Source organism: Coregonus lavaretus (assembly GCF_964263955.1).
Source record: "Coregonus lavaretus genome assembly, chromosome: 13".
Classification (NCBI taxonomy): Eukaryota; Metazoa; Chordata; class Actinopteri; order Salmoniformes; family Salmonidae; genus Coregonus; species Coregonus lavaretus.
In genome coordinates this window covers 14,750,217-14,773,887 of record NC_140000.1, presented here as the reverse complement: position 1 = coordinate 14,773,887, position 23,671 = coordinate 14,750,217, and the positions used below count along the sequence as shown (strand labels likewise).

The 23,671-nt window shown below is 40.5% G+C and overlaps 2 protein-coding genes across 2 annotated transcripts; one reads left to right on the top strand and one right to left on the bottom strand.

Annotated features, from left to right (window-relative positions):
* Nucleotides 1–218: 218 nt before the first annotated feature.
* On the top strand, nt 219–5,169 carry LOC311139645 (sialic acid-binding Ig-like lectin 5). The gene is made up of 6 exons (XM_084174556.1): nt 219–374; nt 491–868; nt 3,289–3,552; nt 3,709–3,978; nt 4,160–4,256; nt 4,573–5,169. Exons 1-6 carry the CDS (start codon nt 317–319, stop codon nt 4,643–4,645), a joined length of 1,140 nt encoding a protein of 379 aa, XP_084030682.1. The 5' UTR covers nt 219–316; the 3' UTR covers nt 4,646–5,169.
* Nucleotides 5,170–5,708: 539 nt separating this feature from the next.
* Nucleotides 5,709–17,457, bottom strand: LOC311139429 (B-cell receptor CD22-like; the record flags this gene model as incomplete). Its single annotated transcript, XM_084174306.1, has 10 exons — nt 5,709–5,775; nt 5,889–6,253; nt 6,489–6,534; nt 6,639–6,726; nt 6,831–7,112; nt 10,656–10,916; nt 14,914–15,183; nt 15,855–16,085; nt 16,172–16,519; nt 17,403–17,457. The coding sequence occupies 10 exons, from the start codon at nt 17,455–17,457 to the stop codon at nt 5,709–5,711; spliced, it is 2,013 nt and encodes a 670-aa protein (XP_084030432.1).
* Between the last annotated feature and the right edge of the window lie 6,214 nt (nt 17,458–23,671).

The window sequence follows — 23,671 nt, the reverse complement described above, 5'->3', positions numbered from 1 at the left end:
AACGCATAGATCTGCATATACTGGATGCTCATTGTAAACAAGGTCTAAATAGACAGAACCAAAAACAAGCTCTGTCTTGTTTAGAGACAGTGACATTAAAAAACCAGCAACAGTGCCTTGGCTTTTTGTTGCAGGCTTATAATGTCACTGCTTTTCTACACGCCTATTTTTTGTTTCTCAATGTCCTTGACCAGTTCCTAGTTAAGTAAAAGAGAAGTGAGTGAGCGAACAGACAGACAGAAAGACAGACGCTGTCGAGGTCTTCGCTGCTAATGTAAATGAGTGCAGTGAGTAAGGGAGTGGAGGAGCGTCAGATATGGCTTTGGGTGTCTTCCAGACTGGCTGGATGAGGCTTCTCTCACTTATCCTGCAAGGTAAAACTGACATCATATTCATCATTATCATACGGAACACACTTTTATCATGGTATGTGAATAGACATACAAAGTATTGTATTGTAAATCATATTCATTAATTTATTGTATCCCAGGCTGCTGTGTGGGTGTCCTCTGTAGTGACTGGGCTGTGCGTGTCCCCTCCACTCCCCTGTGTGCCGTGGCCGGCTCGTCTGTGGTCCTCCCCTGCTCCTACGACTACCCTCAGCCCTACAGGGTGTTGTCTGAGATGTGGTGCCGGGACCAAAGCCGCTGCATCACCCCCAGGTATGTGTACCATAGCCAGGGTATCTTCCCTGAGCCAGCCTCCCAGGGCAGGGTGGAGTACCTGGGGAAGGAAGGAACCAGGAACTGCACCCTGAGGATCTCTGATCTGAGGAAGTCTGATAGCGGGACATACGTATTCTACTTTATCACCAACCACCCAGTGGAGAAGCCTCCTGGACAGCCTGGAGTAACCCTGCTAGTGTCTGGTAAGACCACAGTGCTTATTATATGTTTTTTTGACATATATTTTGTGTAAATGTTCTTGTGTAAATATGTCTTGTGGTCAATTATTATATGTAGATAGCAACTGAGCAGTGGCAATTTAATAAAGCTGCATTGAGTTAATAAAGCCACATACATACAGTTGAAGTCAGAAGTTTTTAAACTACTCTACAAATTTCTTGTTAACAAACTATAGTTTTGGCAAGTCGGTTAGGACATCTACTTTGTGCATGACACAAGTAATTTTTCCAACAATTGTTTACAGACAGATTATTTCACTTATAATTCACTGTATCACAATTCCTGTGGGTCATAAGTTTACATACACTAAGTTGACTGTGCCTTTAAACAGCTTGGAAAATTCCAGAAAATGATATCATGGCTTTAGAAGCTTCTGATAGGCTAATTGACATCATTTGAGTCAATTGGAGGTGTTCCTGTGGATGTATTTCAAGGCCTACCTTCAAACTCAGTGCCTCTTTGCTTGACATCATGGGAAAATCAAAAGAAATCAGCCAAGACCTCAGAAAAAATATTGTAGACCTCAACAAGTCTGGTTCATCCTTGGGAGCAATTTCCAAACGCCTGAAGGTACCACGTTCATCTGTACAAACAATAGTACGCAACTATAAACGGCGCTCGCAAGCCGAAGAACACCATGCCAACCGTGAAGCACGGGGGTGGCAGCATCATGCTGTGGGGGTGCTTTGCTGCAGGAGGGACTGGTGCACTTCACAAAATAGATGGCATCATGAGGAAGGAAAATTATGTGGATATATTGAAGCAAAATCTCAAGACATCAGTCAGGAAGTTAAAGCTTGGTCGCAAATGGGTCTTCCAAATGGACAATGACCCCAAGCATACTTCCAAAGTTGTGGCATAATGGCTTAAGGACAACAAAGTAAAGGTATTGGTGTGGCCAATTACAAAGCCCTGACCTCAATCCTATCTAACAGTTTGTGGGCACCGTTCGTCACCGTTATAGTGCAATTAATGTATTGTTTAGTTTTGTGTTGTGTAGTGCATTAAAAAAAGGTTGCCCTCTGTAGCTCAGTTGGTAGAGCATGGCGTTTGCAACGCCAGGGTTGTGGGTTTGATTCCCACGGGAGGACAGTATGAAAATGTATACACTCACTAACTGTAAGTCGCTCTGGATAAGAGCGTCTGCTAAATGACTAAAATGTAAATGTCAAATGTTGAGTTTGCCCCACCAAGATTTACATGCTAAAATCACCACTGCAACTGACAAACTGTATGATAAAGGAGGGATGCTGTAACTGCATTGTTATATGTTCAAAACACAAACATTTAATATCAGCATTCGAGGTTGTTTCCTGTACATACATTTAGTGTGTAACTATTTGACTCATGAGAATAGGAGAGCTATTAAAGATGTGGTCAGCTTCCAGCTTGTCTGCACAGAGATCAGGTCTGATCACAAGCCTCAGAGGTTGGACTGAAATTGATGTCACCGTCATTTCTGAGTCACTCTGAGGAGAGGAGCCATTGCTTCCTCTTTTCAGTATGATCACATGATTCAGAGAGACTCATAGTGTTCTTACACTTCCTCTGGAAGTTTGTCAATGTCTCAATATTTACTAATTTTCTCATTAACTTACTGAAAGTCTATCTGAGTAATAGTGACAGTGCTATTGATATCTGTATGTACAGTACATTTACATTACATTTACATTTTAGTCATTTAGCAGACGCTCTTATCCAGAGCGACTTACAGGAGCAATTAGGGTTAAGTGCCTTGCTCAAGGGCACATTTACGTCATTTAGCAGACGCTCTAGTCCAGAGCGACTCACAAATTGATGCATTCACCCTATAGCCAGTGGGATAACCACTTAAAAAAAAAAATGTCTCCGGAAGGTGGTGAGCGACTCCGCTGTGTGTGGGGGGGGGGGTAGAAGGATTACTTTATCCTATCCCAGGTATTCCTTAAAGAGGTGGGGTTTCAAATGTCTCCGGAAGGTGGTGAGTGACTCCGCTGTGGGGTGGGGGGGGGGGGGGGGGGGTAGAGGGATTACAGTACCAGCTGTTGACAACAACAGTGAGAGTTCTCTTGTAACTAAGAGGTTATTGCACTTTAAAACCTGATGGTATGGTGGCACAACGACTGTATGCAAAAATTGAGAAATTAAAGCAGAAAGTCACATGGTCTTGACTGTCAGCTTGGAATCGTCTATTTGGGTGACCACCCGCCCCCAATACCCAGACAACCACCACTACAAACACAGAAACAACATATGGATATAAGCTTCAGTGTATTTACATTTAAAACAGGATAAGAGAAATAGTCTGATGATAAAAAGGCTTGTGTCTCTCTGATCTGTGTGCCCTTCGCCTGTTATCTGTCTGGTATGTCTTATTGCTTACACATCTCTTGTCTACTTTCAGATCATTCCAGTGAAGTAGCAGTGTCCCTCAGTCCCTCTGGTGATGTTGTTGAGGGCAGCTCAGTGACGTTATTCTGCTGTAGTACTGCCCACCCTCCAGTGGAGAGCTACACCTGGTACAAGACTGGAGGCTACACGGCTGGTGATAAGGGACAGACGATGACCATCACCAATATCAGCGCAACAGCCAGTGGAAACTACTACTGTGAGGCCCTGACCACCAATAGACCGCTCCACTCCTCAGCGTTGTCTATTAATGTCCAGTGTAAGTACTTTAAAATCCCAATCACAGAGACAATGAATCAGTAACACTGTTTGTCATGAGTTTTTTGGGATCCACTTAGACAGGGAAGTATGTACCAGACATCTCTCATTGTTACCCAAATATATATATATTTTTTTTACCTTTCTCTGCCTTCAGATGCTCCAAAGCACACATCAGTGTCAGTCAATCCTTTTGGGGAGGTAGTGATGGGCAGCTCTGTGACTCTGACCTGCAGCAGTGATGCCAACCCTGCAGTAGAGCGTTACACCTGGCTTCAGAGGACAAAATCCCAAGCTTCACTGAGAGGGTCAGGGCAGAGTTACAGCATCACTAACATCAGCTATGAGGACAGTGGGAAGTACTGCTGTGTAGCGGTGAACAAGCATGGATCACAGAGCTCTACTGTTACCATGACTGTGGGGAAAGGTAGGTGCAAGGGGATGCATTGAAAATATACAGTGTGTTTCCTGTTCTAGTCTAGTCTGTAATATAACATCAAGATTATGCCACCTGTTATTGTAAATTTGCCATTGAAACAAATGACAGTATGTACACCAGTGTGAGCTATCCCTGGCCTATAGAGCTAACAGTAGTTTCTTCTCTGCAGTAAATGTTCAGTCCCCCATACTGTGGAGGTTGGTGACAGTGGGGATCCCCATCGCTCTGACACTGATCATCATTATAACAGTGGTTTGCATTAGGAGGTGAGTGAAAAAGTTACAATACGTTTAAGAGTAAAAATTACAGTGATGTGATCTGTAATCTCTTTAGGTATTGGTTTGTGCTGTATATAATTACTCTACAATTACTTTACCATTGAGAGTTTATTTTTCATTTGATATTTACAGTATAACTTTATATTGTCAATTAACTGTTTTGTAGTCTTCCATCTGATAAGTTTATTGGAGTAATAGCAGAAAACATTATCAACCAAAACAGAGAATCTCCACTAGAAAACAAAGTCAATATACCAAGTTTATTAAACAATAAGGTCTGATCCATAACAACTTTCCCCTATAGGAAAACTCTCCCGGCATCAAGTCAACCAGGTTACAGTCTTACAGAGACCACCATCCAGCAGCCGTTACCATGATATTACATCAAGGATGACCATAACAAATGAGACACTTACATTAGCAGGATCTGAAAAGGAACTGAATGAACTCTGCGGGGAGATGTTGTACCCAGTTTACTGCCACACAGCGGCACTGTTGTGTAGCTGTATCCAGCCCTAAATCCCATTTTCTTTAAAAACATGTACAGTAATATCTGTAGCATGTACTGTACACCTCATTTCAGCTCTCTACTGTAGAAAATAAGACATTTTACTGTAATAGGCCTACTGTAATTTATTTCCTTTATGTTGGAGAGTTGTTGAGTATTGGATGACCAAAAGTGAAAGGACAACTAGAGATTCCATATATGTAAATATATAAATTGAATTACAATTACATAAAAGTTTATCATAACAAATCCATGTAATAATCAAGATACTGTATGTATAACATAACCATGGCATATGTCACTACGCCACCCCACGTTGAGTTTTGTCCATCACACATTATACACAGGTTCTTCAAGTTTGGGTTGAGTGGCAAAATAAAGAAGTCAACAACATGTTGCAAGTTCATTTTTTTATTTATTTTTTTAATCCTCCACTAGTGAATACAAATTGAATTACTGAGACTCTCTCAGCCTGGTCAAAAAGGAGGTCATAACAGTACATAATCAATAAAGCAAACTAAACAACAAAAAATACAGGTTCTGGTGCAGTCGAGGGAAGATCTAACAAAACTTTAATTCAACTTCCATTCAAGATAAATCAACAATATTCTCTCAAACTTAGTCAGATAGTTACAAACTAAACCAGACACATGGCCACTTCCCTCTTACCAGCACCTTTCCCTGGGCGGCCGCACCTCAAACAAAAAAAGAAACAGTCAACCAATGAAATTACAGGTGCAATCATTCAATTAGGAAGATAGAAGCATGCACAAGCAACGGAAACTCATCGTCACACCTGAGACACATACATTACAAGTACAGTACAAGACATATACATCTATTACCATAACTACTTATTAATTGCATACTTTACATATCTTAACTTGCGTTCCAATGCTGCTTAGTTTATTCAACATTATGAAAGGATATTTTCAGGCTTCAGGTTTGGCAACAGTGGAGTAGATAACAGAATGGTCCGCCTCTAAACTTTCTTCTGGCCTGCAAAAATCAAATAGAGTTGTTGTATGAGTATATTAAACATTTTAAATAAACTGACTTCCTGAAATAGGTTATATGGAAAAGGACTGAACTGATAGTGAGTGCACTCCTACCTGGCAGTAGGACTGGGGAGGGGGAACTGGATGCTGGCATACTGGAGGTTGTCTGCCACATTGGCCTGTCTGGCTTTCACCATGGAGTATATAACATCATCCTCTCCATGGGGTCTGGAGAATTGGGCTCTGTCGATGGAGCTGTGGAACTGCTGGAAGTCAAAGGTAGCGTAATGAGGGTCTGGAGGGTTCTGCGGAGGTGGTGGCTGGACCACAGAGTACATAGAACTGTCTTGGTGGTGGGTGTGAGAGGGAGGCAGTTGAACGTTGGCATAGAGGGCATGTTCCTGTTCCTCCGTTCTAGTTTCCTGTGTGGCTGGGTCATTACTGGTCCTTCTACTGGATAAGACTGGGTTTTGATCGTCCTGAAAGATGGAATCAGTCAAAAACAAGACAAAATGTTTGATATATTGACTACTCACCGTATTTTCATCTGTTGGTTAAACTAAATATCTTGTTACTGGGGAGGAATAGAAGCTTGTGCTTGAATGTTGTTCAAGTACCATGAACACTTAATGCGTTCAAACCTTCAGATAACACTATTGCACTGACATGCTATTGGTATTGTGAATTAGAGTGTATATGCTGTGTTCTACTCACCTTTTTGTCCACAGCAGTCTTTTGACATAATTTGAACGGGCTCTTCCTGTCAAAGAAAACACACTTCTTTGGGGGGACAAATAGGTACCACAAGGCCATCATACTCTGCATTATGATATTGAACTGAGTACACAATGTTGCTAGACTTACCACATCCATAGGAACACAAGAGTAATGATCACCATGAAAGCTGTGGGCGCGGAACCAATGTAAACTAGCATTTGGACAGTATTTGTAGCTGAAAAAGACACAGGGTACATGAACAAAATACATTCAAGAGAAGGGAATTCACATTTAGAACATATTGATTCAGGAGAACAGGACATTTCCCTCCACACTCACCATGATTGGCACCCTGTATGGTCAGAGGAACCACAGTAGAGTTGTGAGCCCCTTCTCTGTTCCTGGCCTCACAGAAGTACTGTCCACTGTCAGATGAGATTAGAGAGGTCAATCTCAATATTTCTCCTGACCCTGTCTGTGAGGTGTCTGCTCCATCCTTCTTAAACCAGGTGTAGTTCTCCACTGCTGGGTTGGCATGGCTACTGCAGGTCAGATTCACAGAGCTTCTCTCTAACACTGGACCAGAGGGACTGACTGACACCAAGGTGTTCCTTGGGGCATCTAAAGCAAGCAGAAAGGTGCTGACTGCTCGATATTAAGTAATGATTAATAAACAGTCCTGGGCCCGGATTCCTGATAGTGATGGAATTTAGGCTTAAGAGTGTTTTAATTATGCATCTTTCCTAAACACCATGCAGAGAGAACGTTTGCTAAGGATTGAAAGAAAGGCAACGCTGTCCTCGGATCAGCTTTCTCCATTCAAATCTTAGCTTAACGTTAGAATGATTCCACAATACTGACAAAGCATCAGCTACTAGAAAGATATTACCTACGGCTGCAAATATTGAGGCAGCTTATTCTAATGCTTACCCTATAATAATACACTAAATCAAGATTTGGCACAAAATTGCGCACGTTACACATAATAAAAAATATTCAGGCAGAAATGACAGACAGGAGCCTACAATTAGCAAAATAGAAGTCAATTGAATGAACATTAAATTGATTTCAATATTCTTGAATTATATAGGCCTACAGTGCCTTCGGAAAGTATTCAGACCCCTTGACTTTTTCCACATTTTGTTACGTTACAGCCATGTTCTAAAATTGATTAAATATAATTTATTTCTCAGCAATCTACACACAATACCCCATAATGACAAAATGAAAACCTGTTTTTAGAAATGTTTTCAAATTTATTAAAAATAAAAAACAGAAATACCTTATTTACATAAGTATTCAGACCCTTTGCTATGAGACTATTGAGCTCAAGTCCATCCTGTTTCCGTTGATCATCCTTGAGATGTTTCTACAACTTGATTGGAGTCCACCTGTGGTAAAATCAATTGATTGGACATGATTTGGAAAGGCACACACCTGTCTATAAATGGTCCAACAGTTGACAGTGCATGTCAGAGCAAAAACCAAGCCATGAGGTCGAAGGAATTCTCTGTAGAGCTCTGAGACAGGATTGTGTCGAGGCACCGATCTGGAGAACGGTATTCAAACATTTCTGAAGTATTGAAAGTCCCCAAGAACACAGTGGCCTCCATTATTCTTAAATGGAAGAAGTTTGGAACCACCAACACTCTTCCTACAGCTGGCCGCCCGGCCAAACTGAGCAATCGGGGAAGAAGGGCCTTGGTCAGGGAGGTGACCAAGAACCCGATGGCCACTCTGTCCGAGCTCTAGAGTTCCTCTGTGGAGATGGGTGAACCTTCCAGAAGGACAACCATCTCTGCAGCACTCCACCAATCGGGCATTTATAGTATTGTGGCCAGATGGAAGCCACTCCTCAGTAAAAGGCACATTACAGCCCACTTGGAGTTTGCCAAAAGGCACCTAAAGACTCAGACCATGAGAAACAAGATTCTCTGGTCTGATGAAATCAAGATTGAACTCTTTGGCCTGAATGCGAAGTGTCACGTCTGGAGGAAACCTGGCACCATCCCTATGGTGAAGCATGGTGGTGGCAGCATCATGCTGTGTTGATGTTTTTCAGTGGCAGGGACTGGGAGACTAGTCAGGATCGAAGGAAAGATGAACGGAGCAAAGTAAAGTGAGATCCTTGATGAAAACCTGTTCCAGAGCACTCAGGACCTCAGACTTGGGTGAAGGTTCACCTTCCAACACGACAATGACCCTAAGCACACAGCCAAGACAATGCAAGAGTGGCTTCGTGACAAGTCTCTGAATGTCCTTGAGTGGCCCAGCCAGAGCCCGGACTTGAACCCGATCGAAAATCTCTTGAGAGACCTGAAAATAGCTGTGCAGCAATGCTCCCCATCCAACCTGACAGAGCTTGAGAGGATCTGCAGAGAGGAATGGGAGTAACTCCCCAAATACAGATGTGCCAAGCTTGTAGCGTCATACCCAAGAAGACTCGAGGGTGTAATCGCTGCCAATGGTGCTTCAACAAAATACTGAGTAAAGGGTCTGAATACTTATATAAATGTGATATTTTCATTTCTGTTTTTTATGATTAGCAAAACTTTCTACAAAAATGTTTTTGCTTTGTCATTATGGGGTATTGTGTGTAGATTGATGAGAAAAACAAAACAATTTAATACATTTAGAATAAGGCTGTAAAGTAAGAAAATGTGGAAAAAGTCAAGGGGTCTGAATACTTTCCGAATACACTGTATGTGTCGCCTATACTCAGTGTTCGGTAGGTTACTTTCTAAATGTAATCTGTTACAGTTACCAGTTACCAATGTTCCCTCTAAACTGTGACACTCAGCTCCTCAGGGACTGCCATGCAGAAGAAATATCAGCCAGAGAAGCACGAGCTTGAACTTCACTCAACTTTCTAGAGTTTTGCCCATTAGTTAACACTATCAATGTTTCCTTTTACTGTGGGAACTATGATAGAATCAACATAATATTAGCCACTTTCAATGCAACATACCGAAACAAAACAAACTATGCAAGACTTAGTATTCAAAACAAATTATGCAAGAGATATTGTTGTAGGGAGAACGCATCGGAGTAGGATTCTATTGCATTAACAGTAGGATGACCACATTTAAAATACCCAAATGTGGGTATTTTTTAAATATTCAAGTTGGATAATCTTTGGATGCCGACAGCAGTCGCACCAATGGAAGACATATCTTGCTTGGACTGTAGCCTACAAAAGCCTATTCCTGCTCTTTTCCCGTGATCCAGCAAATGCATTTTGTGTGTCATCATAGTGGTCTCTGACTTGTGGTCACACACTCAGGCAGAACAAACTGATGTGAATGTCATTGACAATTTTTTTCCCAAAACATTGTTTCTGAATGTAAAAGTAATCCTAGAAGTAATCATCTACTTTTTCAAAAGTATCTGTAATCTGATTACAATATTTTTGCTGGTAAAGTAACAGATTACAGTTACAGATTTATCATAATTTTATTTTATATTCAGTTTTAATTCAGTTATCTCTGTTTTTATTTGAAACATATTTTTATCCTTCACTTGTTTGTAGCAATTGCAAAGACATTGGCAACTTTGAATTTTTTGTCAACTTCATTGTGAAGTTATTGACGGTCACAGAGAGACAGATAAACATCTTGATTCTATGTTTAGCGGAGATCTTCTCTGTATAATGTGACATGGTAGGGGAAAAACGCATCTAACGACGCACTTAGCTGTTCTTCGAGTGATCTGAGGCAGATGGTAAATAACAAGCGTTTTCAAGTGTAATTTAGAAATGACGGTTTTTACGAAATTCCTCAGCGATTTAACGATACTCCTACGAAGGTTCTAATATGCCATTTAGCAGACTAACTATTAACACAGCCTTAAGATGATTTTGGGAAATCAGGCCCTGGCCAACAGGGTAGGTGTCAATGTAATCTACATTCCTGACAGACTGAGATTGCATTGCTTCCTAAGGATATACTGTATTTCATGTCCAATTCAACAGACAGGAATTGAATTGAGATTGACTCCAACTCTGCTGACCCGTTATGTTTACACTGTTGTGGAAAACTGTTGCAGTGTGATTAAACTGTCTTGCTAAACAACATAACGTTTTCACAACCTGCTTCCCTATAAAGAAAGCACACACAATTTAGCACAAAAAACTGACATCCCTCACAGCAAGCATCGTTAACTTACACAGAACATCAAGAAACAGGAGTGATGAGTTGAGGACTCCATGTTTGTTCCATGCCTCACAGTAATACCTCCCTGAGTTAGCAGGAGAGACAGCCTCAAATAACAACTGAGTCCCTGACTGGACAGGGGTGCTCCCATTGACTCTGTACCAGCTGTAGCTCACTGCTGGATTAGCATGGCTGCTGCAGGTCAGATTCACAAAGCTGCCCTCTACCACTGGACCAGAGGGACTGACTGTTACTGAGATGTCCTCAGGAGGGTCTGCAAGTGAAAACAAATAGCTGCGAGTACATCAAATAGCCTTTTTTCTTTCACACAGCGTCAACAAGGCATACAATGGCATTTTTTCCTATTTTGTTGCCTTACAACCTGGAATTAAAATAGATTTTTATGGGGTTTGTATCATTTGATTTACACAACATGCCTACCACTTTGAAGATCCAAAATATTTTTTTTAATGAAACAAACAAGAAATAAGACAAGAAAACAGAAAACTTGAGCGTGCAGAACCATGGGTGAAACCATTCACTTCAGGAAAAGGGGTGATATAAATAAAGTTTCCTTTAATTTTGTGTTACTGAATTCATAATAATATTTGCTGCCATTGTATTAAGGTTGGTAATACCAGAGGTCTTAGGACTTACCATTTTTTTTACCATTTAAAAAAAAAAGAACAACTAGTGGGTTTTGAGTGCTTCTCCCCTATTTGGGATGTTGGTCTGCCTGCTCCTCAGTCTGAGAGAGATATTCTGAGAGCAGGTTTGTGTCTCCTTCATCTGTATATAAAAACTGTTTAAAACTGTATAACATAAGTGTTTTTGGAAAACTGGTTCATATATCCTAAAGTCAATTGCAAATGTGGCTATGTACTGTATATATTTATTTTGCCATTAATGTATTGAAGACCTATTTCAGCAAGTTAACCAAGTTTTTGCTGGCTTAGCTTGCCATGTTAATGGTGAGCTAACTAGCACCATTGGTCACTGCACTACAACGTCACACTAGCTATTGCCAGCAGGTGATTTGCTAGCAGGTGACTTATTGAAATTAAGTGAATGTTTATTTTCTTACTACCTTAAAAGGTTTATATAAAAGGGTTGTACTTGTGCTCTGTATTTATGTCTTCATATTACTTCACATTGAGGGTATGTACAGTGGGGGAAAAAAGTATTTAGTCAGCCACCAATTGTGCAAGTTCTCCCACTTAAAAAGATGAGAGAGGCCTGTAATTTTCAGCATAGGTACACGTCAACTATGACAGACAAAATGAGAATTTTTTTCTCCAGAAAATCACATTGTAGGATTTTTAATGAATGTATTTGCAAATTATGGTGGAAAATAAGTATTTGGTCAATAACAAAAGTTTCTCAATACTTTGTTATATACCCTTTGTTGGCAATGACACAGGTCAAACGTTTTCTGTAAGTCTTCACAAGGTTTTCACACACTGTTGCTGGTATTTTGGCCCATTCCTCCATGCAGATCTCCTCTAGAGCAGTGATGTTTTGGGGCTGTCGCTGGGCAACACAGACTTTCAACTCCCTCCAAAGATTTTCTATGGGGTTGAGATCTGGAGACTGGCTAGGCCACTCCAGGACCTTGAAATGCTTCTTACGAAGCCACTCCTTCGTTGCCCGGGCGGTGTGTTTGGGATCATTGTCATGCTGAAAGACCCAGCCACGTTTCATCTTCAATGCCCTTGCTGATGGAAGGAGGTTTTCACTCAAAATCTCACGATACATGGCCCCATTCATTCTTTCCTTTACACGGATCAGTCGTCCTGGTCCCTTTGCAGAAAAACAGCCCCAAAGCATGATGTTTCCACCCCCATGCTTCACAGTAGGTATGGTGTTCTTTGGATGCAACTCAGCATTCTTTGTCCTCCAAACACGACGAGTTGAGTTTTTACCAAAAAGTTATATTTTGGTTTCATCTGACCATATGACATTCTCCCAATCCTCTTCTGGATCATCCAAATGCACTCTAGCAAACTTCAGACGGGCCTGGACATGTACTGCCTTAAGCAGGGGGACATGTCTGGCACTGCAGGATTTGAGTCCCTGGCGGCGTAGTGTGTTACTGATGGTAGGCTTTGTTACTTTGGTCCCAGCTCTCTGCAGGTCATTCACTAGGTCCCCCCTTGTGGTTCTGGGATTTTTGCTCACCGTTCTTGTGATCATTTTGACCCCACGGGGTGAGATCTTGCGTGGAGCCTCAGATCGAGGGAAATTATCAGTGGTCTTGTATGTCTTCCATTTCCTAATAATTGCTCCCACAGTTGATTTCTTCAAACCAAGCTGCTTACCTATTGCAGATTCAGTCTTCCCAGCCTGGTGCAGGTCTACAATTTTGTTTCTGGTGTCCTTTGACAGCTCTTTGGTCTTGGCCATAGTGGAGTTTGGAGTGTGACTGTTTGAGGTTGTGGACAGGTGTCTTTTATACTGATAACAAGTTCAAACAGGTGCCATTAATACAGGTAACGAGTGGAGGACAGAGGAGCCTCTTAAAGAAGAAGTTACAGGTCTGTGAGAGCCAGAAATCTTGCTTGTTTGTAGGTGACCAAATACTTATTTTCCACCATAATTTGCAAATAAATTCATTAAAAATCCTACAATGTGATTTTCTGGATTTTTTTTCCTCAATTTGTCTGTCATAGTTGACGTGTACCTATGATGAAAATTACAGGCCTCTCTCATCTTTTTAAGTGGGAGAACTTGCACAATTGGTGGCTGACTAAATACTTTTTTCCCCCACTGTATCACTACTGTTGCTCCTATCTAAAATATATCTTGTGTCCTACCTAACCAGTGAACGTGTGGCTGTGACCGTCCTGTCAATGCCTGTCATCACTGTTTGATATCTTTTACTGCAGGTATGCTTTTCTGTATTTTTGTTATTTTCTAAACACAACGCATGTATACTATACGATCACTTTGTGGATTCAGGCTGAGAGAGATATTCTGAGAGCAGTGAACGTGTGGCTGTGACCGTCCTGTCAATGCCTGTAATCACTGTTTGATATCTTTTACTGCAGATAAAAACAGAGTCAACCTGAAGTGTGGGTGTACATTTTGTGCCTTTTTCTGGGGGGATATGTGAAGTTGGTTACATATAGCGCCATGCATCATTCCTTCAATTCTGTCCAGTTTCCCAGTCCATGCCGATGAAAAACATCCCCAGAGCATGATGCTGTCAACGGCCATGCTTCACTGTGGGGATGGTGTTCTCGGGGTGATGAGAGGCGTTGGGTTTGCGCCAGACATAGCGTTTTCCTTGATGGCCAAAAAGCTTGATTTTAATCTCATCTGACCAGAGTACCTTCTTCCATATATTTGGGGAGTCTCCCACATGCCTTTTGATGAACACCAAACGTGTTTGCTTATTTTTTTCTTAAGCAGTGTCTGTTTTCTGGCCACTCTTCCGTAAAGCCCAGCTCTGTGGAGTGTACGGCTTAAAGTGGTCCCATGGACAGATACTCCAATCTCCGCTGTGGAGCTTTGCAGTTCCTTCAGGGTTATCTTTGGTCTCTTTGTTGCCTCTCTGATTAATGCCCTCCTTGACTGGTCCTGAGTTTTGGTGGGCGGCCCTCTCTTGGCAGGTTTGCTGTGGTGCCATATTCTTTCCATTTTTTAATAAAGGATTTAATGGTGCTCCGTGGGATGTTCAAAGTTTCTGATATTTTTTTATAACCCAACCCTGATCTGTACTTCTCCACAACTTTGTTCCTGACCTGTTTGGAGAGCTTCCTGGTCTTCATGGTGCCGCTTGCTTGGTGGTGCCCCTTACTTAGCGGTGTTGCAGACTCTGGGGCCTTTCAGAACAGGTGTATATATACTGAGATCATGTGACAGATCATGTGACACTTAGATTGCACACAGGTGGACTTTATTTAACTAATTATGTGACTTCTGAAGGTAATTGGTTGCACAATATCTTATTTAGGGGCTTCATAGCAAAGGGGGGGAATACATATGCACGCACCACTTTTCCGTTATTTATTTTTTTGAATTTTTTGAAACACGTTATTTTTTTCATTTTACTTCACCAATTTGGACTATTTTGTGTATGTCCATTACATGAAATCCAAATAAAAATCTGTTTAAATGACAGGTTGTAATGCAACAAAATAGGAAAAACGCTAAGGGAGATGAATACTTTTGCAATGCACTGTACATTTCTTCCAAAAGGAACTGGCATCACAAAGTGACTCATGTTGGCCTACAGTTCTTTAGCACCAAATTAAACTGCCAATACTCACACTGAACATTGAGGGTAGTTACATTAGATCTGCCTGTGTTGATACTGTTTCTGGCATCACAGTAGTATCCTCCACTGTCCCCTGGATGGATGTTATGAATGGTGTGACTCTGTGCTGGTGTTAGATTTGTAAGGGGCTGTCCACTCTCCTTATACAGGATGTAGCTCAACACAGTAGGGTTTGCACTGCAGCTGCAGGTGAGAGTGACTGAGATACCCTTAACAACATCTCCAGATGGACTGACTGACAATGTGACATTCTTTGGAGCATCTGTAGGAGAGGGAGTAAGGTTACAAGTGTTTATATGATGTTAAGCATATTTCTCTATATAGAACCACAACACTGCTATAGTACCTCTCACCACACATTTGGTTGTCTGTGTATTTCACAAAACCACAAGATTGAACTTTCATCCCTATTAGTGGTTCCAGTAAATATAATGGGTCAGAATATATTTATTAATGTTCTCAGAACAGTTTTGCATTTCGTTAGTAGCCATCACTGTGTTATTTCCTCTCACCATACGTACCCTGTCAAAAGTAACCACAATGCAAAAACACCGCCACGCTCAGCAAATAGACACTGCTGTGTGTCATATTCAATTCAAATTTGCTATCAATCACATTGACATTCACACCAACAGAACAAGGGCTGTTATATGTGAAAACACCATGCTATCTACATAGGTCTTTCTAAATTCATCCTATTATTTTAACAGAAAACAAAAATGTTTCTTTTAACTTTCTTAGGAATATAATGCAATTAAATGAACACATTTCAGAGGCAGCACATCCTTGGTGCAGCGCTTTGAATGTACAGTGCATTCGGGAAAGTATTCAGACCCCTTGACTTTTTCCACATTTTGTTATGTTACAGCCTTATTCTAAAATGCATACAGTGATATGATGTGCTCATGTCTAGTAGATCAGGTATTAACTCACATTGGACATCAAGAGACACTGGAGTAGAGGTGAGATTATCTTGACCTTGAACAGTACATTGGTATCTACCAGAATCCTCAATGCTGGCCAGGAACTCTGTGTTGGGTACTGAGTGTCCATCCCTGAACCAGACAATAGTGGTATGGTCACTCAGTGTACAGGTTGTGGCACACATTAGTGTCACCTTCTCTCCCTCTCCTACAGTGGCAGGTTTTACTACAGCTGTCAGCCCTGGTAGAGAGGAGTAAGAAACACAGTCATCACTGAATGTTTTATAGTGTTATGAGAGTGGGATTTATTTCTGGTAGAAAAATTACCTGTCAGAGTTAGTGTAACCCATGTTTTACTGTTCCATGCATTTGATTTGCCACCATTGTTAACTGTCTTAAATCTGAAGAGGTATGAATTTGCATCACTACTAATTAGGTTATTAATTCTCAAGGTGCAGTTGTGTTCTCTATTTCCAAGGTATTCTACACGTCCTCCATATTGCTGGGCCTCAAAGAAATTATTGTCCTCTTTTTGAGTCTGGAACTTCCAGAAGGTGTTTGTTATAGTCTGGTCTGAGGGGTAGACATAACTGCATCCAAACACCACAGATGACCCTCTTAAGGCACATGGTGTTGTATTGTTGAAAGTCACCTCCCAATTACACTCACAAAAACCTTTAAAAAACAACAACAACAAAACAAAAAATAGTTAACGTTGTCACACTTATCTACAACACTCATACCAATTTGCCATTTAAAGGTGTAGGAAAATATAGCATTCCTGTGTGTGGCCTACTTTCAGACATATTCATTTGAGAGATAGTACTCTACACATGCTGGTGCACAAACAGGCTATCAGTCACTTCTGCATTTTTGTTCATTAGAAGAGTAAGTTGCCCTGTAATCTCAGATAAGACATTCCTTCCCTTTGAGGTTAATAATTTGACAAGGTTGGGTAGCTTACTTTCCAAATAGAATCCGGTACAGTTACTAGTTACCTGTCCCAAAATGTTATCAGCAACATAACTTTTGGATTACCCAAACTCAGTAACATAATCTGATTACTTTTGGATTACTTTCCCCTTAAAAGGCATTAGAAGAAGGCAAAAAGGATCCATCAAATGCATTTGGTGTGTCACCATAATGGCCTCTGACTTGTGGTCAGACTCACTGAGGTGGAACAAACTTAAACTTGTGCGTTTTTTCAATGCTGAATTGAATGTCATTAGAAAACAGAAAGGTGTCACAATGTATTTTTTTTCTGTAATCATCTAGTTTTTCAAAACGATCTGTAATCTTATTATAATATTTTTTGCTGGTAACGTAACTGTAATCAGTTACCCCCCCAACCCTGTCATTTGAGAAATATACATTTCACCATCAAGGTAACACAATAATGACGATATAACATATCCCCTCTGACCTCTGCAGTATTTCCCTGTTCATCTCCTATGAGCCATACACAGTAGTAGTACATAGTTCATATCTCACTAATTGATCATAAGTCAGTGTTAACATCCACAGCATGATAGAGCATCAAAGCAAAAAATATAGTTACCTGGCAACGTGAGAGTAATCGCCATTATCACACTGGTTGTTTCAAAGAGCCACATTGCAGCAAACTGCAACACCTCGATATAAAACACCACAGGGTTCTATTGAGGAGGGAATTACTTCATTTAATAGCAAAGTCAATCATGAAACATGCTCCAACAGTGTTTTCACTTAACGAAGGTGTAACATTTATCAGTCTCTGAAGAGTTTTCTCACAGCTCTACATCATGTAGTCATTCTGTCTTTAAATTATCACAACAGATAGATTGAACATCACTGCGCACCAATGTTGCACCTATTAAAGGAAAGAAAACACATGAAACTCTACAGAGAGAAAGAACACCACTCACCCTCCTGCAGAGCGCTTCCAGAGAGACTGATCAGCAAATGACCATGCAAATAAATAACACGGAAAGATGTGATAATAACTATGTCACAAGCAGAATGCAGAAGTTGGGCTGATAATGACTTGTCTGTGGAGCCTTTTGGTGCTATTTTCCTTCCTGTTATCATACACTTCATATATAATAGTGTATTTAAGGGGGTTACAGTAACATAGCAAGATAATTTAAACTTCTATATGAGTGGGGATTAAATGTGTGATTTCGAGCCATACAGTTGAATTAGGCCATCATGATGTATAGAATTGTTACTAAATGATAAACAACATTGAGAATACGTATTATACTATTAACTAGAGAAAGGCCCATTACACTGCATGTTAAAACCAACTCAACCTCCAGAATTACGATCACCCATTTTGAACTTCTAAACAGCCAAAGTGTGTGTGAATAAAAAGATGTTAACAATGCTGAGAAATGTTCTTCAAAGTCAACAGCAACCCAACAGAACACATTAGTGAGTAATGTGATGTCATCTCTATGTTAGTTTCAGCACTACTGGTAGCGTCCTTGGACCTTTGTCATCATCAAGTGATATATTTGTATATCTTGAACTTGATCCAGAGTAAGAAGGAACATTCAACATAAAGGTAGACTCAGCACAACATCATACACATCAGGGCAACTTCCTGCACATCAACAACAACCATATTTACTGTGCCTGAAGAAAGCCTACACCCCCTTAAACTTTTTTCACATTTTGTTGAGTTACAAAGTGGGATTGAAATAGATTTAATTGTAATTCTTTGTCATTGATCTACACAAAATACCCCATAATGTCAAAGTGAAAAGAAAATTATATTATTTTCTCTAGATTAATAAAAACGTAACAACAAAAATATAGTCGTTGCATTTGTTCAGGCAACCTTCAATTAGTCCAGAATTAAACATGCCTTAACAAATCACTTAATAAGTTATATGGATTCATTCTGTGTGAAATAATAGGGGTTGACATGATTTTTAAATGACTAACCCTTCCTCTGTCCCATACATACAACAAGTTAATAATTATGCTGTGGATGATGCAGTACACCACCCAGACACATCATAGATACAGTCCTCCTTCTGAACTGAGCTGCAGGACAGGCAGGAAACTGCTTAGGGATGTCACCATGAGGTCATAGGTGATTTTAAAACAGCTACAGAGTTCAATGGCTGTGATGGGAGAAAACTGAGGAAGTGATCAACAACATTGTAGTGACTCCACAGTAACTACCTAAATGACAGAGTGAAAAGAAGAATACAAATATACAGAATAAAAAATATTCTAAAACGCGGATCCAGTATGCAACAATGCACTAAAGTAATACTGCAATAAAAAAACAAGGCAAAGGAATATACTTTTTGGCCTAAATGCAAAGCCTTATGTTTGGGGCAAATCCAGCACAACACATCACTGAGTAACTGCCTCCTTATCTTCAAGCATGGTGTTGGCTTCAGCATGGTATGGGTATACTTGACATCAGCAAAGACTGGGGAGTTTTACAGGATGAAAATAAACCTGCTTCAGTCTGCTTTACACTAGACACTGGGAGAGAAATTCAGCTTTCAGCAGGACAATAACCTATAACACAAAGCCAAATCTACACTGGAGTTGCTTACCAAGAAGACAGTTAATGTTCCTGAGTTTCCAAGTTACAGTTTTGACTTAAATCTGCTTGAAAATCTATGGAAAGTATTGAATATTGCTGTCTAAGCATGATCCCCAACACCTTGACAGAGCTTGAAGAGTTGTGAAAAGAAAAATTGGCAAATATTGCACAAAAGAGGTGTGCAAAGCTCTTATGAGACTTACCCAAGACGACTCACAGCTCTAATCGATGCCAAAGGTGTTTCTAACATGCATTGACTCAGGGGGGTGAATAATTATCTAATCAAGGTATATTAGTGTTTTATTTTTCATGAATCTTAAAAAAAAAATAGAATTTCTCTTCCACTTTGACATTACAGAGCCTTTGTGTAGATAATTGACTGAAAAATGACAATTCAATCCATTTTAATCCCCCTTTGTAACACAATAGAATATGTAGAAATCCAAGGTGGGTGTAGACTTTCTATAGGCACTGTAAATCTTCCAAGATTGTTCCCAATTGGAGCCAGAAGAGGCAATGTCCGTATATTTTAATTTGGTTGTTGTTGATGTATACTGTCACTGTAACAACATCTGTGCCAATATATCAAATAAAATCAAAGTTTATACATCCCATAAACCACAGTGTTTATATGATGTTGAGCATATCTCTATAGAACAACACTAATATAGTACCTCTCACCACACATTATGTTGCCTGTATATTTAACTAAATCATAACACTGAACTTTCATCACTATTAGTAGTTCTGGTAAATCTAATGGGTTAGACTATTTCCATTGGTGTTCTCAGAACAGTTCTGCATTCAGTTAGTAGCCTATAGCTCACTGTTTTTTCCTCTCACCATACCCTGTCATCATGAACACCATCCTCAAACTTTGCTTAACATCCCCTAAAAGTTACCACAATGCAATCTCACAGCCACAGTCAGGAAATAGACACTGCCGTTTGTCATGGCAATTCAAATTAGCTAAAAGAAAGAAAACATTTAAACTACAGTTGGACTTACAGTAAAAGTAAGGCAACTTGAAGTGTCACGACTTCCTCCGAAGCTGCCTCCCCTCCTTGTTCGGGCAGGCTTCGGCGTTCGTCGTCACCGGCCTTCTAGCCACTGCCGTTCCATATCTCATCATTCCATTTGTCTTGTCTTGTCAATTACACACACCTGGTTCATATTCCCCTCTTTAGTATGTGTTTAAGTGTTCCCTCTGCCACCTTGTCCTTGTGGGTGATTGTTGCATGTGAGATGAGTGTAGCTCGGTGGAGCTACCTGTACTTTGTTTGCCGGGGTATATTTTCCCTGTGTGCCTGTATTTGTTCCAGTGCGCCTGTTTTGCGCACTGGACTGTTGACGCTATCCAGCGTAACCGTGAACTATGGAATAAACTCTGTATTCTGTGATTTACCCTCCTATGCCTGACTCTTTCAAATCACACTCTCACATGAAGATTAATTTGAAAGGACTTCCTCCAAACAGCTCTTCAAAGAATTACAAACTGCAAGATCAGCATTAGACCAACTGTTTACAGACAAATCAGAATCATCTATTTTCCAGGCTAGACACAGATTATATGAACATGGAAATAAGCCAAGTCGACTCCTTTCAAGACTGGAAAGAATAGAACTGTACCAGATGCTATATCTTCATTAAAGGATCAATCGGGGGTGGAACGATTCACCACTAGGGAAATAAATACCATTATGAGGCATAACTACCTGTCACTCTACAGCTCTGACTCCAGCAATAATCTGGCTGACATGCAATCCTTTCTGAATTGCATGTCAGCCAGACAAACTCACATTATATCTCTATATGTAGATTATATTTTGTTATTCATTTCTAATCCAGAAACCTCTATCCCCATTCTTATTGACTTAATTAAGAGGTTTAGCTCTTTTTTCTGGCTACAAAATTAATTGTAATAAATCAGAAGCTATGCTTCTAGGGAGCTTGAGTGACAACAACAATTTGAATGACTTCCCATTCAATTGGACAATTTTTTATTTTTGGAACATTTCAAATAACCTTCACAACCTGTCTAACAGCAACTTTGCACCAGTACTTAGGGCAGTTAAGGAATACCTAGATAGGTGGTTGGACCTGCCATTATCATGGTTGGGTAGAATTAATCTGATTAAAATGTTTTCCCCAGACTTTTGTATCCTCTGCAGATGGTCCCATTACATATAATGAAAAATACTTTTAAAGAACTCAATAAATACCTCTCAGACTTTCTATGGCACAGAAAAATACAAAAGGTTAAAAATTAGTAAACTGCAGCTACCATATAATTTAGGAGTCCTGGCACTATGCATGTCATGTCGCATAATTGCTCAGAGATTGACATTGCTCTAATTGGGTCAGTAATGACTCATGCTTCACATCTCCATACTCAGTCAGCACCAGATTCTTAACGGTACCTTTAAGTTCTTGAGAGATATTTCCACCTTGGGAGGAAGGATTACTTTTCTGCTCTGACTCCCCATATTAATAACATGGTCTTTTCCCCTGGCATTTCTGATAGCATTTTCTACCTGTGGTACCAGAAAGGTATAAGGTCAATATCCGATATGTTTGATAGTCACACGTTGCTATCGTTTCAGCAAATCCAACAATAAATGTGCTGTACCACACAGAAAACTCTTTGGGTTTCTGCAAGTAAGACATTTTATTGAATCCAAGATGGTGCTCCCCCCACAGAACACAACACGAACCCCAGTGGACAATCTCCTGTTGAAAGTTGAAAGACCTAAACACTTTATTTATTCATTTTATGCTGCTATACACTCTATATAAATGGACCCATGGCTATTTGTACTGGGTGTCGTCAGGAACAGCCCCTCACTTACCTTAGCACAGCTCAATCTTCTTAAAAAACTATGTTTTGTGGCCCGCAAATGCATTCTCCTTAACCGGATAACAGACCAGCCACCAACAATAAATCAGTTGTATTGTGAGGTCTTTAAAGTGTTACCACCGGAGAAAAAGAGAGCTATATTTAGGAACAAGAAAGGAGATTTCTATACAATATGGGACCCCTTCTTACTAGCTCTTCCCCCTTATCTTGCAGATACCCTAATAAGTATCAATATCAAATTCTATGAATCTATGGGTCAACTGGACCCTGGTCGCTTTCTTGTATAAAATAATTATTTTGTTGTATAGCTGTAAAGCCTCTATACTCTGTTAGGGGTATTTTGTATCTTACATACAACAGCCACACATTTTGCGACAGTCAAATTAATAAAGGCATGTAATAAAAATAAAAATAATAATGTTAATGAAATTAATAAAAAATACAAATACAAAAATTATTAAGAGTGTAATGTCATTTAAATATCCAACCGCTCAACATTTATGTTACATTCAGTCATCTAACCGTCTCCCATCCAGCGACCCACAGGAGCAACCAGGGTCAAGCGCCCCGCCCAAGGGCATGTCGACAGACCTCCCAGGTTCAAGCCCCCCCTCCCCCTCCATTCTTTCAAAACATATTTTTTACTTTTGTCTTTACAGGTAGCGTTCTCCTGGCACCCGTCAAACCGAGATTCGTCCATTGGACTGCCAGATAGTGAAGCGTGATTCATCACTCAAGAGAGCGTGTTTCCACTGCTCCAGAGTCCAATGGCAGCGAGCTTTACACCACTCCAGCCGACGCTTGGCATTGCGCATGGTGATCTTAGGCTTGTCCATTTCATAAAGCTCCCGACAAACAGTTTTTGTGCTGACGTTGCTTCCAGAGGCAGTTTGGAACTCGGTAGTGAGTGTTGCAACCGAGGACAGGCGATTTTTTACATGCTACTCGCTTCAGCTCTCGGCGGTCCCGTTCTGTGAGCTTATGTGGTCTACCACTTCGCGGCTGAGCATTTCCACTTCACAATAACAGCACTTACAGTTGGCCGGGGCAGCTCTAGCAGAGTTAAAGAGAAGAACTGCCCCACTAGGGTTCGGGGGTAAACTCTGTTAACGAAGAAACCCTACCCCGACCTTTCATCACTGTGGGGTGTTTATAGAGGTGTGGGTATGGGGAAGTACCAGGCAGGTGGGTCAGGGACAGGATTGGGATGGCGGTTTTGGGGATTTTGGGGGACCATACTATGGATTAATCCAGGTCAACCTAAACAGGGAAATGATGCACTGATTTGATTTCGTAGAAATACTGAAACCAAGAAAGACTATTGGGGAAATGATTATTTTAATAGTTAAAGTCAGTTTAGGACAAGATGGGGGATTCAAGATACCATTCAACTTCTCCCATGAAGAGATAGGAGGTTTTGGGG

Bases quoted from the DNA above. Each gene is read 5' to 3' on its own strand.
- LOC311139645 (XM_084174556.1), top strand. From the start codon at position 317: ATGGCTTTGGGTGTCTTCCAGACTGGCTGGATGAGGCTTCTCTCACTT. The intron at 869-3,288 runs GTAAGACCACAG...GTCTACTTTCAG, and splicing joins AGTAACCCTGCTAGTGTCTG to ATCATTCCAGTGAAGTAGCA. The intron at 3,979-4,159 runs GTAGGTGCAAGG...TCTTCTCTGCAG, and splicing joins TACCATGACTGTGGGGAAAG to TAAATGTTCAGTCCCCCATA.